Below are 18,028 nucleotides of genomic sequence, written 5' to 3' on the forward strand. Positions count from 1 at the left end.
TATTTAAATATGTTCTACAGTTCTTCTTTACAATTCTGGAAACTTCAAGTGCTATTGTATCTATCCTTTAGATGTGGAGAGCTAATACATTTGCCAAATTAAGAGTTCAGAGTACGATCCTTGAAAACATTATTTTCAAGAATGACAAACACACCTATGTAGTTTGAAATGAGTTTTCGTTATACCTGAATCTACTAATAACAGTTGGGTAGTTTCATTCCGACATTGACAAGTGGTTTGTAATACCTGGATAGCGAGTTCGTTAGTAAATTAATTCTAAGTTTTACCCTAATCCTACTGGGTTGTATCTCTTTTTCCTCTTTTGCTTGACAGGTGCCTTGAATCAGCTCATGCCGATACGTTTGCTTGTACATGCTGATTTATGAATTTATACTGCTAACAAGCCCGATGTAAATAGGACTTAGTTTAAGATCAAGGGAGAATTTGGCGTCATACTCAAACGTCCCTGCAAACCAGGTGCCTTTGGAGTTTACAGCCAGTAACGCGCATGTGCACGTGTGCAAGAACATTGCAGTCGGGAAGTCATTCAGTTTATTCTACCTAGGATAGAGCAAACCGCTAGGTGTGGTTAATACACTTTACTCTTTTGACAAGAATGAATCCAGGGAATGTCTCCATATAGTGGAATAAACTGACAAGGTAATATCATTCCTATCACCAACAAATGTATGTTTCTAAAATATTGAATTTTTATATGTATACATTGATTGTTTTGTATTCGGCATAATTGTGTCATTTTCAGTATACGGTTATTAAAACATGTCAAAAAGAGCTGTAAGATGTTACATTACCGGTTCGCCATTGAATGTGCACAGGTACGCACGTTTGGCAATACACAATCTATGTTTGGTTGAAACTATTGCATTATTCTGGATCAGTAGTGACAGTAAAATGAGTCATTTCACCCGTTTTGATACGATGTTTAAACCTGTTTATTCTTTAAGAAAGTTTATATACGAACTGCACGAGAGACATTTCATCCGCTGAATGACAATAAAGGAAGAAATCTTCCACAAAGAACTCTAAAACTGAAGATTCCTGCCGTGCTCGAATAATTCTTGCACGATAGGGATTGCAATGTAGGCATCCCTTAAAAGGTCAAATTTTCCTTGACAAGAAATCAGTAAACATATATTTCTTCAATTTAAGTCAAAGGGATCCAAGTGGGACCCCAAAAAAGGCATAAGACAGTTAATTGTATAGACAAAGCGCTTAAACACACGAATGAGGTTTTACATTTTATGACCAAAACAATTGATTCAAATTGTAATAAATTGGTCCAAGGTCTCAAGTGTGAGTTTGAATCTTTTAAAAGTCTCGTGAACGAAGAGACAGGACAAGAGAAAGGTGACAAAAAAGGAAGTATAAACCAGTATACAGTTTTACAAATTATGGTCGAGGAGTTCGAGATAAAACGATTTAAAAGAAGGGAAGTTTACAGAGAATAAGTACAGTAATTTGTGTACAGTAATTGAACTAAAGCGGATAAAGAGATAAAGGAGCTTGAAAAGAATCATTTTACGTTTAAAAAGTAGTTCATAAAAAGTTGATATATTTTCCTCCATCGTACTTCATCAGAGAAGTCCAGAAAATATTTACCAGACTGTTAGAGGATTCCTTAAGAAGAGAGTCGGGCCGGGTCCAGATATGTGAATGGCATGCACACAGGCTCATCAATGACCGATATGAACTAATCATCGTGTGATTTATGCTTTTTGATGATGGGTATGGGTAATCAATTGTCAAAGGGTAATCTATGTTGCATTTAATTATGTTGGGGTATTTATTTGGTTTGGGAGGAATAAATATTTTATATTTCGTTCCTACGATTTTATCTAATTTATCTACAATTGATAATAATGATGCTGTATATAATACATAATAGACAATACATCGGTTAGCTCCCTTAGTCGATGCACGTTGCCTATCGAAATAAGGCAATCGGTTTGGATAGCTCGAAAAATTTATAACGGCTATATCTATTTTGTTTTTATTCTCCGCTTTAGTTCGAAAGGTTATTCACTTTAAATGATAAGTAATTGTTTACTTGTCTGTTATTCCTTGCCCATTTTGTCTGCTATACTACACTATATTTTCTCTTGAGCTTCTCTTTCTCTTCAAAATTAATTTCCTCGGGATATCCTTTCTTACAAAATATTTCAACATATATGCTTAAAGGCAAGCATCTAAAGACAGATTGATTGTAGTTTTCTGTTAAAATTTCCAATCCTATCACTGTTATAATCGGGGGAAAAAAAAAATCATTTTATTGCTATAAAAGTTGTGTTTACTTTTTATTGCTGTTTAAGGACATCTTTATAGAATTATTTTGAATAATGCTATCTCAATATTGTCAGTATATTGTCAAAGCTTGTGTTCTAAATTTTCTTTCAGAATCAAAGCACTTCATATTTATTACAATATGCAGATTTGAAATCGAATAGAAAATATAATTTGTGCCATAAAGCGATACGAATGTTGTTCTAAATCTTCACTTCCCAGTCCAATGTGATCAATGTTTTTATATCAATATCTAACATTAACATATTTATTGGTGTCATAGCTTGGCATTCACCTGATAATCAGGAGATATTTCCAATCCACAGTTGCCAAACTTTTGCTAAGGGTTATCCGCTCTGTGTAACCTGAAGTATCCCAATGAATCCCTTACCCGACAGACCTATTAGTTCAGAACATTTGGTCCCACATAGCGAGTTTACCCGAGTCAACACTGTAAGCAGTATCCGGTTTACAAACACCATCAGAGTTAGACGAGTCTTCGTAACAATTAAATTCACAACGACCGAGTAGTGTAATACACAAGACACATTAAATTATGAATGCAATGATATACATTAGGCAGATCCACATGCAGAGTAATTTCTTTCACAGAGCGACTGTACTAGATTACTACTACTACAAATCTCTCTAAGGCAGAACTGACTATTCTATCTGCCAGCATGACGTTATGTGACATATATCTGACCTTCTGGGCTTTTGGAACATTTACCAAAAATACCCCAAAAATTCAATATATCAAAAGATTCCACACGTACAACTGACAGCAATAAATAATACAGTTTTAATTTTCACCAACTTCCACAACTGATAATACAGACAGAATCTTGGCTATAAGTACCATCGTCGTGGTCTTATCCACGGCTAGAGAACTCGAGTTAAATGGGCCTATAAACTCCAGGCTCATTGTGCTTGCAGTCAGTCAATCAACAGAAATTAACATTTTTATATGAAGGTTAAAATTAATACAGTCACGGATAAAGCTGCATCCGCCGAAGAAACCTATCAAACTTTTCACTCAAACCCAATGTATAGGAATTTTGTATACACACGATTTCGTAAAAACCGTGAACAGTTAAATTTTGCCATACTTTCATATTTAACGCGGTTGCAGGTAACATACTTCCGCTATTACACTATACGCTCATTTTGCTTCGTGAGATTGTTGGAAATGCAGTGCTTGCCAAGTTTTATTTTAATGAAAATTATATACAACGAATGGTATATCACTGACACAGCGTACATACTGTACATATATTTTATTTATATCACATGCAAAAACATATATTTGCCCTTTAAACTTAGTTAGGATTTACTACAGGCAGCTGTGTATTGACCGAGTGAACGAACTCCTCGCATGCCCGAGTGTGTCCGCTACAAAATGTAGTTCTCTGCATTTTGTGGCTATTCACAACCACCCTTGCATTTTGATCGGTTTGTTGTTTTCTTTTTTTAGTTTCCTTTTTTCCTTCACATTGATTAAATCAATTTAATACATAGTTATGATTTAAACATAAAATATGGTTTTAATAATGCAAGTTGTGTACTACAAACTCCCTCTCTTTTTCTCTCTCTCTATCCCTTTCTCTCTCTCTCTCTCTCTCTCTCTCTCTCTCTCTCATCCTTTGGTAGGTTTTCCTTAACTTTTACCATCATTCATAAGTCCAAATACATCGTGTGATGACACAAACGAAAATTCTCTACGTTCGTCATTTCATAGATATTAGCCCTTATCTTGCTACGGTATTCCAGAGAGAGAGAGAGAGAGAGAGAGAGAGAGAGAGAGAGAGCAACCTATGGACGTTTTCATATTTAATTAATAATAAGCGATTTTTAGAACATCATAGCATTTCTAAGAAATAACAACAACAAAATATTAAATACATCACAGTATGTGTACCATGTAACCAAGAAATTGACATTTTTGCGTAGTTTGTCCGTTATGCATGAGAGGGGAGGGGAACAGAAAACAGAAAGAATTGTGATGAAAATGTGTACCATATTAAATCAGCTTCGAAAATGAGGATTATTAATACTTATTAGCGTTATTTTCATACGTCACTAACGATTAGTGTGTGGAAATCGGTCGTTGAGCTAGAATCAACTGCAGACAATCGCGAGGACTTTTATACATGCTTATTATATTAGTCTTCGACTGCAAATGAAAATACGTATTGAACATACGTATACGGTAGTTAATTATTTTAAATGGTTCCAACTGAAACTTGATTACACTTCTACCTGAAAGTATTTGCTTACCCATAAAAATTAGATAGTGTCTTTACTGAAAATGAATATCAGCTGGCCTGATATCACGTCAAAGATTCTAACGTAAGAGGACTCAAAGAATAGAAAAGCCAGCGGGCAGAAACACCTCGCACATTTCAGATGGATATGACCTTCCAATCCCTCCGAGGCCATATGAAGCCACGAATGACATGGGCGACCACTCTTAAGGCAGTCGCAAGCATAATGTCACAGAATATTACAATATCCATATTTAATTTTATGGGCGAACTCTCATGGCTGTTTGATGTCTTTTGACGACGTAAAGACAATGGTTTGTATTTGTTTTAAATGTCCAATATTTTAGAAAATAAACGGTTCTTTACATATCTGCCAATCAATCGATTATATATGGACATCTATATTGACATTCGTATTGACTGCAATGTTGTAATTGTTTAACAACATGTTAAAATCTCCAACCTTTGTCCGTGATTGAAAGTTATAAACAACATGTTTACGAGGCAAGAGTTCAATGCCAGTCTTGTTTACACTAAACTAGAATAAAAGTTTAGTTGGAAAGTTTCACATTCTATTTCGTTATAGATCTAGTCAATATCTGCTTAAATAGAGATTTGATTTTTAAAAAAAGGTTCATTCCTGACTCCTAAGTGGTCGCTGTCAGATCTTCAGGTAATAAAGTAAAGATCTTATTTTAGTCAAATCACGATTAGTTTTTGCTGCAGGTGTAATCAGTGCAAAAAAAAAAACAAAAAAACACTGAGCAGTATTATTATGAAGTATTCAGTCACCCCCTTTTAAGCATAGCATTTCTTTTCGCGAATCACGCGAATATAGAGATTTAAATGACTTCATGTGTGTCGTTTCTCTGATATTGACAGTGTAATTATCATTTAACTTAATTCACTCTTACAACATCTTTAATACTATATAAAAACAAATATAAAATTAAACGATATTTCATAGGCAAGTCACGAGTATATCTCCTCCTTAGTCAAATGTTCACTTATGCCAATCGATAATATATCGTATAACTGATGTATCAAATTTTCCAACTTTATCTGATCATAAAATAACTCTTAAATTTTGAAAAACTTTATCAAAGCGTGAAGACATTATAAATGTGTAAGTATTAATGTGGACATATATATTATTTAAAGTTCATGTGTACCATACTATAGAACTACCTGCACATTTAATGTTTGACTTGTCTCTAAAAATGACCTATTTTATTTTTAAAATATCCGAATTTTTTTCATTCCGAAAACTTTTGACAGTATTACGTGTTGACGATGACAGTCCAGCATACCTAACTGATCTTGCAATAGACGAGATAACGATTTATTCACAGAGATATGACGTCTTGTCGGGCTTGGATTTTTATATTGATTTCATGCATGCATAAAACAACAACACGGTTTATTTTTTATTCTATAGTATAAAGTGGTGAACTGTTGTAGGAACCTTTGCAACATTAAGAAGCAGTCTATTTACAGAATAAATGTTTATAATGGAAGGAAGGGTCATATATATATATATATATATATATATATATATATATATATATATATATATATATATATATATATATATATATATATATATATATATATAGAGAGAGAGAGAGAGAGAGAGAGAGAGAGAGAGAGAGAGAGAGAGAATTATAAATATACAGCAGACAGAAAGAAAAGTGCTATCCCTGGATTCCTATAAAAGATTGCTTGATAACAGTAGGCAGAATTAATATTTTAATACAAATAATACTATCATACCGGTCAGAGGATTTTCCCTCACGATCAAGCACACGTATGCTACACGCGAGTGCATATAACACCGATTGAGTAACATCATATTGTTTTGGTGATGAATGCTTAGTCCTGAGGGAATATGGGCTTGTGTGTGCAGGCAATGCGATGGGTGCCATTTATCCGCGGACCTGGGTTCGAATCTCCGTAGAGTACGAATAAAAAGTATCTAACCTGTATGATATTATTATATATATATATATATATATATATATATATATATATATATATATATATATATATATATATATATATATATATATATATATGGGAAAATAACTCTCAGATTACAACACCTATTTATAACGGAATAGCATAAATTAAAAAGAAAACTATAAAATCATGAAATTATAACTATTTTGATATTATGTACAACTAAAATATATTGTTATATTGTTACGGTAAAGAAATACAAATAAGGATATAGGAGGGGAAAGAAGGATACATTAAAAAGGTGACAAAAATATTTTCGGTCGGTGAATACAGATGGGGTAATAAATAATTTGGCATACATGAATCACAAACTAATCAATCATAATTAAAGAATCATGACGATCTGACCATACTCATTATATAGTCTAATCATTTGTAAATAATCTATGCAAGCCTAACGTGCGATACCAAACAAATGTAAGCAAATACAAGCTCAGGGTGAATAGAATCTGTGTCAGCCAAGTTTAACTCGATAAAAGCCCCTTGACACTTGTATTCACAAGACTATGTATAAACAGACAGTTCAACACGCATATGTTATCCTTGTTATTATTTCATAATGGATAATCAAAGTAGATCCACGGTAGGTGGGAACAGCATCCTGTAAATCTAATCCAAATTTCTAATTTCTGAGTCTATCTTAGTAAGTAATACTCTCCTATTTAGTATAATTCCGATTGGAAAATAAGGGAATTCAGAACTGAATACGAACTTTGCTCATTCAAACCCGGTGCTGGCCGCGTATTTCCGATGCGTACCAATAACCATATCTTATAATGAATTTTAGTAAAAACTAACAGTCGGACGCACTTTTCTTGGATCCATTTAATCCACATGCGTCCATTAGAAATTCGATGATATGAACGAGCGAATATCAGGCTAATACTTGTGTTCCCTGATAAATTCATATAATCTCTCTCTCTCTCTCTCTCTCTCTCTCTCTCTCTCTCTCTCTCTCTGTATATATATATATATATATATATATATATATATATATATATATATATATATGGGTGGGTGGGTGGGTGGGTGGGTGTGGGTGTGTGTATGTGTGTGTCTGCATTGGATCACATGAAACAGGTGATATTTTTCTTCGAATCTTAGTTACGAAAGCAAAACTTCAATGTCTAAAGCTAAAAATCAACAGGTTCTTGTGGGACTAGTCGTGACGTTTAAAACCCCGACCGCAGTTTATCCTAAGAAAATTAGGAGTTGAATTTATAAATGCTTTCCCAAGTACTTCCACGTGATCTCTCTGTTCTGAAATGTGTAAAAGACCTAGAGACCACAAACTTTCTGACTTACTTTGTACATGAGATTTTGTGTCATGAAATAACAGAGATGTTAAACGTTTGAAAATCACTTTCATTTGATAGAAGTGAAAGTCGAATCACGAACTCAGACGTTTGAGATCTTCTGGTCACTTATTGACTAGTTTTGTTCACCTCAATTGTCTTGAAAATGTGTCATCAGAATAATTACCTAAGTAAACTGACTTGCACAATAAATGTCATGCAATTTTCTAGTATTTCAAAAAGGTATTTTCCTTTGTAACTACAGTCGCAGTATTGATTATTTATTGATTATTTATCAAATCAATATATATTGCAATTATATCTTGACTTCATGAAATATGTCTTTGATGATTGATTAAAAGATCTAAATTATAATGCAGAAAGCGTTCCAGTATTTGGAACTGCTTGTCATTAAAGATGAAATTAAACTGTTACATGCAAAATCAGCAACAGAAACAGCTTTAGATGATTCACTAGCTTTGCAAAAACACTTCCTGCAACAAAAACCTTTCTTTCCATGAAAAATTATTAGCCCTTCCAATTCATATGCACCTTAGTTGGTTTTCGTAACGATCTACATATTAGTACTGCAAGAAAATTTAACGTTTTGTCCCACCTCCGATAAGTGTTGTCTTTTCTATTGATGCTTTGATGGGTCAGTGGTTAGCATGCGGGATTCGAGAACCGAAAAATACTAATTCTATTCCTACTTAGACCAGAAGAAATCGGTCACAATGGTATGTCGTTGGAAAAAGCACGTTCGTCAAGTTTCCTATGCATGATATAAATTGTTTTCTACTTAACACCAATCCTCAAATCGTCCTCTCCCTGACACAGGTGGGAAATATTCACGGACCTTAAACGAATGAAAAGATGCAAAAATTATATATATATATATATATATATATATATATATATATATATATATATATATATATATATATATATATATATATATATATATTGTAACAACAAAGCATTCACACATGCTTGTTTTATACATTGTTCCCTTTGACTTCATTTTTTAATCTTTCTTCTTAAATATTGGTGAATTAAAGTCCTCACACGTTTGAAAAGGATTTGGAGGAATTAGAGCCGTTTATGCGTCTAGTAACAACACACGTTTGAACACACACTCACACTCACACACACACACAAATACATACATACATACATACATACATACATACATACATACATACATACATACATACATACATACATACATACAGCCATACATACATACATACATACATACATACATACAAGGAGAGAGAAATAGACGAAATTTTGAAACGAGTGAAAAACGGATATAAATCACCGAGTGGTTGAAACACTCAATATTTTCATGTGTACCGAACCCACAAGTGAACATATTTTTTGTTTTGCAAACATGAGATGAAATATATCCATTAGTCACTCGTAGCAGAATCCGCGCAATATCAACGGTTTACATGTTATTTTCTGCTACATTATGCTGCTATTCACAGAAAATAATAGCAGCGAGATAATTATCCTTCACACTTTAAAGTAAAACAAAATATGTTTGATTTTAAACTCTGTTCGTCAGTAAGAAGAAGCGTCAATGTGTATTGATGTGCAGTGAGAAAATATAGTATATATTGTTTCAGTCCAGTGAATATTCGACATTATATCCCTCTGAAAATCTAGTAATGTACGTCTATCATACAATAAAGTTATCTATTTGTGAATAACAAGTGATTAACGGTGTATAATTCCTCCTCAAAACTCTGGCACATTGATACAAGGATGTATAATTTTTGTTCACTTCTAACAGATAATCCTGTTTTCTGATATAACAATTTGAATTCTTGTAGTTGCTGGTAATACATTTATTAGTCAAAATCCTTGTGGAGTCTCTCAAGACTCATTAATGTCGACTCATTTGTACATCAAACTATTTCCAAGTCTTTACCAGGTAAATACATTTTGATCACGAATAAACTTTTGGAGTTTTAGAAAACCATGACTGTTATCCAGTAACATGATTAAGGTCTAGGACGCTTTATCGCGGTGTGTTATTCTCTTATGCGAAAAGAGTTTAAAACTTAAATGCCATACCTGCTGACACATCAATTTCCGTGAAGGGGGAGAGAAGGGGAAGGGAAGAGAGAGAGAGACAATCATGCATTTTCGAAAGATATTGTTTTCATACAATAATAAGCTAGAAATGTATAAGACAGGTAGACAAATTATTGGAGTTAATTCTTCAACACTCATATGTTTCAAGACCATATTTTGCTTGCACAACTTGGCATGGCGTTGCCGAAACATACCTTTCTTGTATGTAACAGTTTATTGGTATACAACTGCACGGTTAAAAAGACACAATAAATACAGGGTTAAATAGTGACTGCTATTGTAGATTTGAAACCAGCTTTTTTGTCAGTTTGTGGTATAGGCTAATAAATGTAGTTTCTGATATAAAGAAATGAAACATCAAGGAGTGAAATCTGACTCATTGTTTTCTTGTTTTCCAGTGTTTCTACAACCATTTATATTGGGACTTTGAACGTTATCAGGACAGGGTGGTAGCGAGAGGGAAAGGAGGAACCAGTATTAAGCATTCACCTTTCTTCAAAGGCAACTTCTGTTACTGTCCTGGGGTGGCTGTATAAAACAGGTACTTTGTCTAGTAGACTATCCTTACATTTATATGATATTTCAAATATGTATTATATTTTTCTTTTTACAAAATGAGTTAAGCTGTACGATGACATCTGCACCAGGCAATGATTTCTAGAACAATCATTTCTTCTTTTGTGTACATCATATCAACTAACGCAAATCTTCTTAGTTAGAATAATGTTATGGCCTCTCTTTCTTCCTTCATTCTTAAGTATTCAATTTCCGCACACAGGAAGTTCACATATTTCAAAGCAAATAGCAACTCGCTGTTTACGTTCTTCGGGCCGCCGAACAGGGAGTGATTCTATTTTGTTATTATTACTTGCATTGGAAACAAACTGAACAAGAATATTTTGCAAAGGTAACTATTCTCTCTCTCTCTCTCTCTCTCTCTCTCTCTCTCTCTCTCTCTCTCTCTCTCTCTCTCTCTCTGACAGGAATTATACATCAGAACCACCAAGGCCAGCCATTATTCATTCACCAACTCATACCAAATTTTCAAATTCGCGAACCGAAACCCGTGAAACACGTGCAATTCCTTTTCACCTGACATTTTCAAGAGGGCTCCTTTTGTAAGAGCTATCGCAGAAAACAACAGATTGGTTAAATCAAAGCTTTCTTATAAAGACCATATAAGCTGCATATTTGCGAAATAGTCTTTTGTAGTGAGTTTATTATGTTCATCGTATAAAATGCAAAATTAAATTTAACTGACCATTAACAAGAGTACATGAGTGTTTTCAGAGAGAGAAAGAGAATGAGTTGATTATAAAATAGTTATGTATTTCTATGTATTTCAGGTGTGACATTGATTGTTGTTTATTAAATAAGCTCCGATGTAAAGTTCTTTAAAGCTCAAAAGACTACACACCAAGGGAGAAGCACGATGGCCTTTGTATACTACCTGTTCCTTGCGATATTTATTCTAACAGATTTATACAAATGCTACGAATTACCAGGTAAGCATATATATATATATATATATATATATATATATATATATATATATATATATATATATATATATATATATATATGTATGTATGTATATCCCTTAATATAACTTAGTTTCAAAAGTTTTATGAGTGAATCGTTTTCGGTCTAGTGACAATAAAAGCATATATACGATGTGACAAAAGTTACTTTTATTTCTCTTGTTCCAACTATTGGGAAAGATTATTAACAGCTATAGTATGATACAGTGTACACATTTTATTGTACCACCTCACAACCGTATATCAGCATGCATTATCTCCCTATACAATACAAGGCTGCTGAACCTTTCCTTCGAGCTTTGCAGCAGAAATCAAAATTTTCTGATTATTATTATGGATCAACTTTAATGGATCTGGATTAGAATGTACATAAGTGTCAAGGTAACAAAATGTCATGCATTATTGACCAAATTCCTGACGGGCCTGATTTGTGTGCATACATAAATTCACACGCATACTCTTTGAGAAAGCAATCAAGAAAAGGATGATTCAGTTTATATAAAATATACTCTTACAAACTCTTCTAACATGTTACAATTTAATTATCATGCCTGGAAATGGGGAAAAAGACAAAAAATGTTTTTTTTTCTTCTTTCGAATCAGAGAAGATATAATACTTTTGCTCTGGTTTTCGGTAGTTTCCAGTTTTCCGAAATCACGGATAAGTTAATGCTATACAGTAGGAATTAGCAAATGCTCGAATCTTGCCGAGTATGAGTGTTTACTTATTTTTTATGTTTTATGGCACACTAATAATCCAGGGTGATATCTCTGCAGTATTTCTCACCTTATCAAAACACCATTTTTGAATTAACATATGTTAACGTTTCAACTGTTACATTTTCCATTTCAGTACTTTACAAGAAACATTTTGCTTGGAATTATATATATATATATATATATATATATATATATATATATATATATATATATATATATATATATATATATATATATATATATATATATATATATATATATATATATATAGTTTATTAAATGTGTTTTAGTCATTTATAAGATGGTTTATATAGCTTGACCTCATTAAAGTAGAATGGAGGATTATAATGAAACACACAAAAAAACAAATACGCAAACACAAACACACACACACACACACACACACATATATATATATATATATATATATATATATATATATATATATATATATATATATATATATATATATATATATATATATATAGATATATATAGATATAGATATATAGATATATATATATATATATATATATATATATATATATATATATATATATATATATATATATATATATATATATATATATATATATACCATACAGTATGAAGCGATGATTGTAATGATATCCAACACTAAGCTATGCAATTTTTACCTTTCTCGTTTCAGTAAACATAACGACTTGTCCACAGTTTGTGATCAGAAACATAATAGACACGTCTGGAATTGGTAATAATTCATCTTCAGCTTTTGTGTATCAAAGATTTAAAGCTCGATATTTTATGCTTATATGAAAACTTTGGCATTAGTAGTAGGCTTTAGTGATAACCAGGCACATCACAACTTAGTAATCATGTTTATAATAATCCATGTTACCATTTATAGTAACAAGACATGTATCCCCATTTAATGTTTTAGGTCCACATCTGAGAGTCATAGAACTTGAAATGATTGAATGGAATATATTTTGATAGTTAAGGTTCAGGTTGTACAGTCTGGTACTGAGGGAAGAACAAATACTTACCCACCTGATTTGAGATGTGTACAATGGATGTTGCTTTCGTAGGACTGTCTCTTTCATGGTACTAAGATGTATAGCTTCTCTCATCTTCGCAAGCCCAGGTTCTCTTATGTTAGCCTGTTTGATCATGGCTGATCGATCAGAGATTTCAGTGTTTTGCACGAGCGACATCTAGTGGAGTCACGATCCCCCCTCCCGTATTATGCAATGCCAACTAACCAACAGCGTGGTACAGCGATGGACGAAAATGGTGGTAGAAATTGACTTGAAAATAATACTTTGTAAGTTTAATATCGAAAATCTGACTACTTACCAGAACGAAACCATTTTAGGTGTATTTGAAGGAATTTGTGTATTTGTACAAACAAGGACCGACAGTGGAACATCGCTTATTTATGAGTCCATTCCAGTTAAGTGCACTGCTCGTTTAGATCATGGAGGAACGGTGTTCAAATTTGAAGAACTTAATTTTGATGAAATTCAAAGACCCGAAGTTCTGAAATATCTTATCGATCCGCCAAGATGTACAGCGGCTAACATATTGGAACCTTGCTTTAAGAAAATGAGTTTCTCTTGATCGTCTGCATTCTATTTTGACAGATCAGGTTAATAATATCTTATAGTCTAAACTTGATATATCATTGTACAATTTCGAGTATATGATTTCATCAGTGTATATCTTCGTTTCTGTATATAAGCTTTCGAACAATATTGTTAATGTATCGACTTTTTAGAGTGTTAGGTGTGTATTTTATAGTATTTGTGAGATATAAATGCCAATGGCAAGGATAGCGCCTAGATAAAGATCTCAAAATCCAATTTTCGGTTATTTTGTTTGCTTAGAAAATTGGGTTACTCACATGAAATTTCAATAGCCCAACAAGAGGTTTAGTTGACAGAGGTTTTTGGGAGCCTTTGGTTATTAAGTAAAGGCAAGAATACAAACTTTCTTGTGTTTTTCTTTTCAACTATGTATATGCTCATAACATCAAATGACTATAAATAATATGGTGGTAGTTATACATATATATACATTTATCAAATCATCCATTTTCAGACATACCCATAATTGAAACGAATCCTCCGTTATCATTACGTTTGGGGAACAGGTGCAATAATGGTTACTTCAAACTCCAAAACAATACCATCGTCCTAAGTGGAAATCTGACGCAATATTGTGTGAGTATATTCTTGTTATGAATGCATTTCATGACTCGATCAATTTGGTCAAAATATTGTAAAACGTAATTGTAGTATTTTATTATCAATAAACATTCGCCTTATTCATTTCGAGTTTCTACATGATATTATTATTAAAAATAACTGATATTCTAAAAACAGAAAATAGAATTGTATGATCGCTCACCAGTGATCAGTTTTATTGCTTCATGTCTGCTCCGAAATCGTAATACATGTAAGTGAATTTTCTTATTATTCAGTCAATTGATGAATATAATATTGGATTGCATGGATGACTGCACATCATTTTCTTTCTAAAAATGAAAGAGACATAGTCAAATAGTACAACTATATTAAAAAAAACAAAGAACAATAAGTGTATATTTGTAATGTTTTTGTTTTATTTTAGGCCGCCTCCATAGAGTGTGATTTTCAATGTCTGCAGGTAATTCAAAATGTGTGTATATTTTACATCAAGTGATGAATAAAATACTGGGTTGCATGGTTGATTACATAACATTTTCTTTCTAAAAGAAAAAAGACATAATCAAACAGCAAAATTATATTTATTAAAAAAAACAAAGAATAAAATAAGTGTATTTTCGTTAAAAACATTTTGTTTTATTTTAGGCCGCCTCCATAGAGTGTACTTTTCAATGTCTGCAGGTAATTCAAAATGTGTGTATATTTTACATGAAGTTCTCACAATCTGCATTTACTACTGTTGATACTCCATAATTCAAAAACCTCTTCAAATTTTTCATTGAATTTTTCACAATCACATTTCCGAGACAGTACCTAGCAGTTTTGCGTTTTAGTGATAGCTGATGATACTACATTTGTCATCCCCAGCCAACCAAAGACCATGAACGTTGCTCCCAATGGCTACCACGGTATACAAAATTTGTAGATCATCACCACATGTTCTCTTCGGTCGTACTTTCTGCATAGTTTAACATATAAATTCACAGTTGCACTGCAGTTTTCATTGCGAAAGGCACACATCCTTAAAATTTTCATAAACTTCAGAAACATTTTTTCTTCTTTATTTGTAAATATGCTATATTGGACTAATGTCTAGAAATTATTCTGAAACATTTGTATGGTCAGCATGTATTTTATGTTTCTTTTACTCAGTCTGTTTGTTAACATGTTATGTTTATCTAATTTATAGTGTTTGCTTACATTTGTCCGTAATTGAGGGTTGGAGATAGATTATGTGCACACCTGAATTTTGTCATGATTGTGATTGACGGTTATGAATGGAGTTTTGCCGACCCGACCTTTATCGTCATTTTAAGTAGTACACAAAACGTTTACTTGAATTTGAGTTCAAAGGCTGGCCATGTTTAGAAGTTAGTGGGTTTTTCCGTTGGAAATGTATTGATCAAGCTGGTAGTTGTCGATATACAGATTTCGTAAACAAGTATTTATTCATGTTTCGTATCGGTTTTGAGATTCTATGAGCAGAGTTTGTAGTTGTGTAAAGTTTTAATTCTAGAAAAAATATTTATTTAACTTATTCAAAGAATTAAAAAGTGCTCATTGACGTTTGGGATTAAAACACTACTTTGGGATTATTGAGAACTCGTTCAAAAACATTCCAGATTTTATCATTGTGATACTTCAGGACATTCAATCGAAACGTTCTATATTTTAACTTGTGAAAGGATGTTTAGCATTATTTAGGATTTAATTCACAATTCTTAAGTGTCTCTTAAATTTTAACTTTCTAACTTAAAGAAATAAATTGTTTCTTAATTTTAAGAAACATGTTTTTTCTTCTTCAGTTTACGTAGAGTAAAGCCTAGATTCGTAGCAAACCGTACATTGCTAATTTTATGATGCTTCCCTTTATCGTGTTACTTATTTTCCATCTGCTTTTTTGTGCCAAAGTTTCTTTTTTATACTAAGCGTCTTAGATTCTCAAAGTATTCCTTTAATAGGTTTGAAGCATATATTAGAATTAATTCTCAGAAGTATATGGGATTCGTGAAACTGACGTGCAAAGTAAAAGTAAAAACAGACTGGAATTCGTTACAGAACTGAGACAACATTATTATTTATCTGGTTATGAGGGACTCTACGTTTGTTACAGATGTAAACATTGTCAGAATTACGCGTGACTCGTATTAATGCCATACCTCTACAAAATAGGGTTAGGGGAGGACACATTATTTTTGTGAACGTTCCCATTGGGATGAGGGTTAATGTCAGATTTTGGCCGTGCTCAATGTATCTCTGAAATTGTCCAGCTAAGTATTCTTAAATACGCATTTACGATTGCACTGTGGTATATCGTGAATCGATATATTTTTGTCAAACTGATGGTATATTTAAAGTCACGGTTAAAAATTGAAGGTTCTCATAAGACGCTATCCAAAGTATTAGCATTGTGTGCACATATTTCTTCGTAATTCCTGCATATATTTTCGTAACAACTGCCATAAACTTCTTTGGGGAGCATTTCAAGACACGATAATGTTTTTGTTACCTAGATGAGACCTTTATCTCTACTTAAGTCTTCTTGTATAATGCAGTATGAGAACTGCATATGTCCATATTCGCTTGAATGAAGATTTCAGAATTGATATGGTAGATTCCTTACTGCATAATCAAAATTCTAATTGTGACAAATTAAAAAACTAAATTTCTTGACTTTATCAACGTCAGTCTTGCGTTTATTTAATACTAAAGTATATATATATATATATATATATATATATATATATATATATATATATATATATATATATATATATATATATATATATATATATATATATATATATATTCTTACTTTAAATATATGTATGTCCTTTTTATTAACATACTTTCCAAGATCAAGTGGTTGCAAGAGTCTTCAATTATTTCATTTTCTTGGGTACGATAACTTGTCCAATCATATAAGTTCGGTAAATGGACTGAATGTCCATTCATAAAATTATTTCAATTAATACGTTCTATGTCGTACTGCTTGGTAGCACAAATAAAACCTAAAATCATGCACACGTATTTAAAAAATCAATTATTTATATATTATAATGAGCCTTATGTCTTTGACAGTTTTAAATGTAAAGTCATGAAGAGGCGTAATTAGTCCAGAGTATGTCAGTCTAATAAAATTTCACATTTTACTGATTACACTAAGGTTGGTATCTTACGAATAAGGCGAAATCATCTATTAGTCTATAGCACTGCAATTGTTTATCTTAACTTTCATCGGATTTTCAGGATTAACAGATGGTGCGTTTGAAAGCGTGTGGCACACTAGGCGCATGCACACAACCTTTTTAAAATATATATTTGCGATGCTTATACTAAACGTTATCTTGGTTACATAGAAATGTTCTTCCGCCATTTTCCAGGCTCTTATAATGTCTGGAACTAAATACTCTCGAAGAAAATTAAATGCTTGTTCAGCAGGAGTGCCTGTGCAAAATAATAATTACTCTAAAGATAGAAAATACATCATGTTTTTCTCGTCACGTTCGGTAGTTGTCTCGCGCTTACTCGTTTCCGGTTCTACTGCATAAGTGTACTAGCATTGTAGAATTATTATTTTGTTCACACAAGTTACTATA

At 32.4% G+C, this 18,028-nt stretch overlaps 1 protein-coding gene across 1 annotated transcript in view; it reads left to right on the forward strand.

Moving 5' to 3' along the window:
• Positions 1 to 541: 541 nt before the first annotated feature.
• The window catches only part of LOC149786606 (uncharacterized), a 38,853-nt gene continuing 21,366 nt past the window's right edge, over positions 542 to 18,028 (forward strand). Inside the window, exons 1-6 of the mRNA XM_089978230.1 lie at positions 542 to 660; positions 10,381 to 10,523; positions 11,329 to 11,487; positions 12,914 to 12,973; positions 14,323 to 14,444; positions 14,854 to 14,889. Coding sequence (XP_089834356.1) covers positions 11,415 to 11,487; positions 12,914 to 12,973; positions 14,323 to 14,444; positions 14,854 to 14,889 — 291 coding nt within the window. The 5' untranslated portion in view covers positions 542 to 660; positions 10,381 to 10,523; positions 11,329 to 11,414. The remainder of the gene's footprint in view (positions 661 to 10,380; positions 10,524 to 11,328; positions 11,488 to 12,913; positions 12,974 to 14,322; positions 14,445 to 14,853; positions 14,890 to 18,028) is intronic.

This window comes from Sinohyriopsis cumingii, chromosome 12 (assembly GCF_028554795.1).
Source record: "Sinohyriopsis cumingii isolate HCF-2022 chromosome 12, ASM2855479v2, whole genome shotgun sequence".
NCBI lineage: Eukaryota > Metazoa > Mollusca > Bivalvia > Unionida > Unionidae > Sinohyriopsis > Sinohyriopsis cumingii.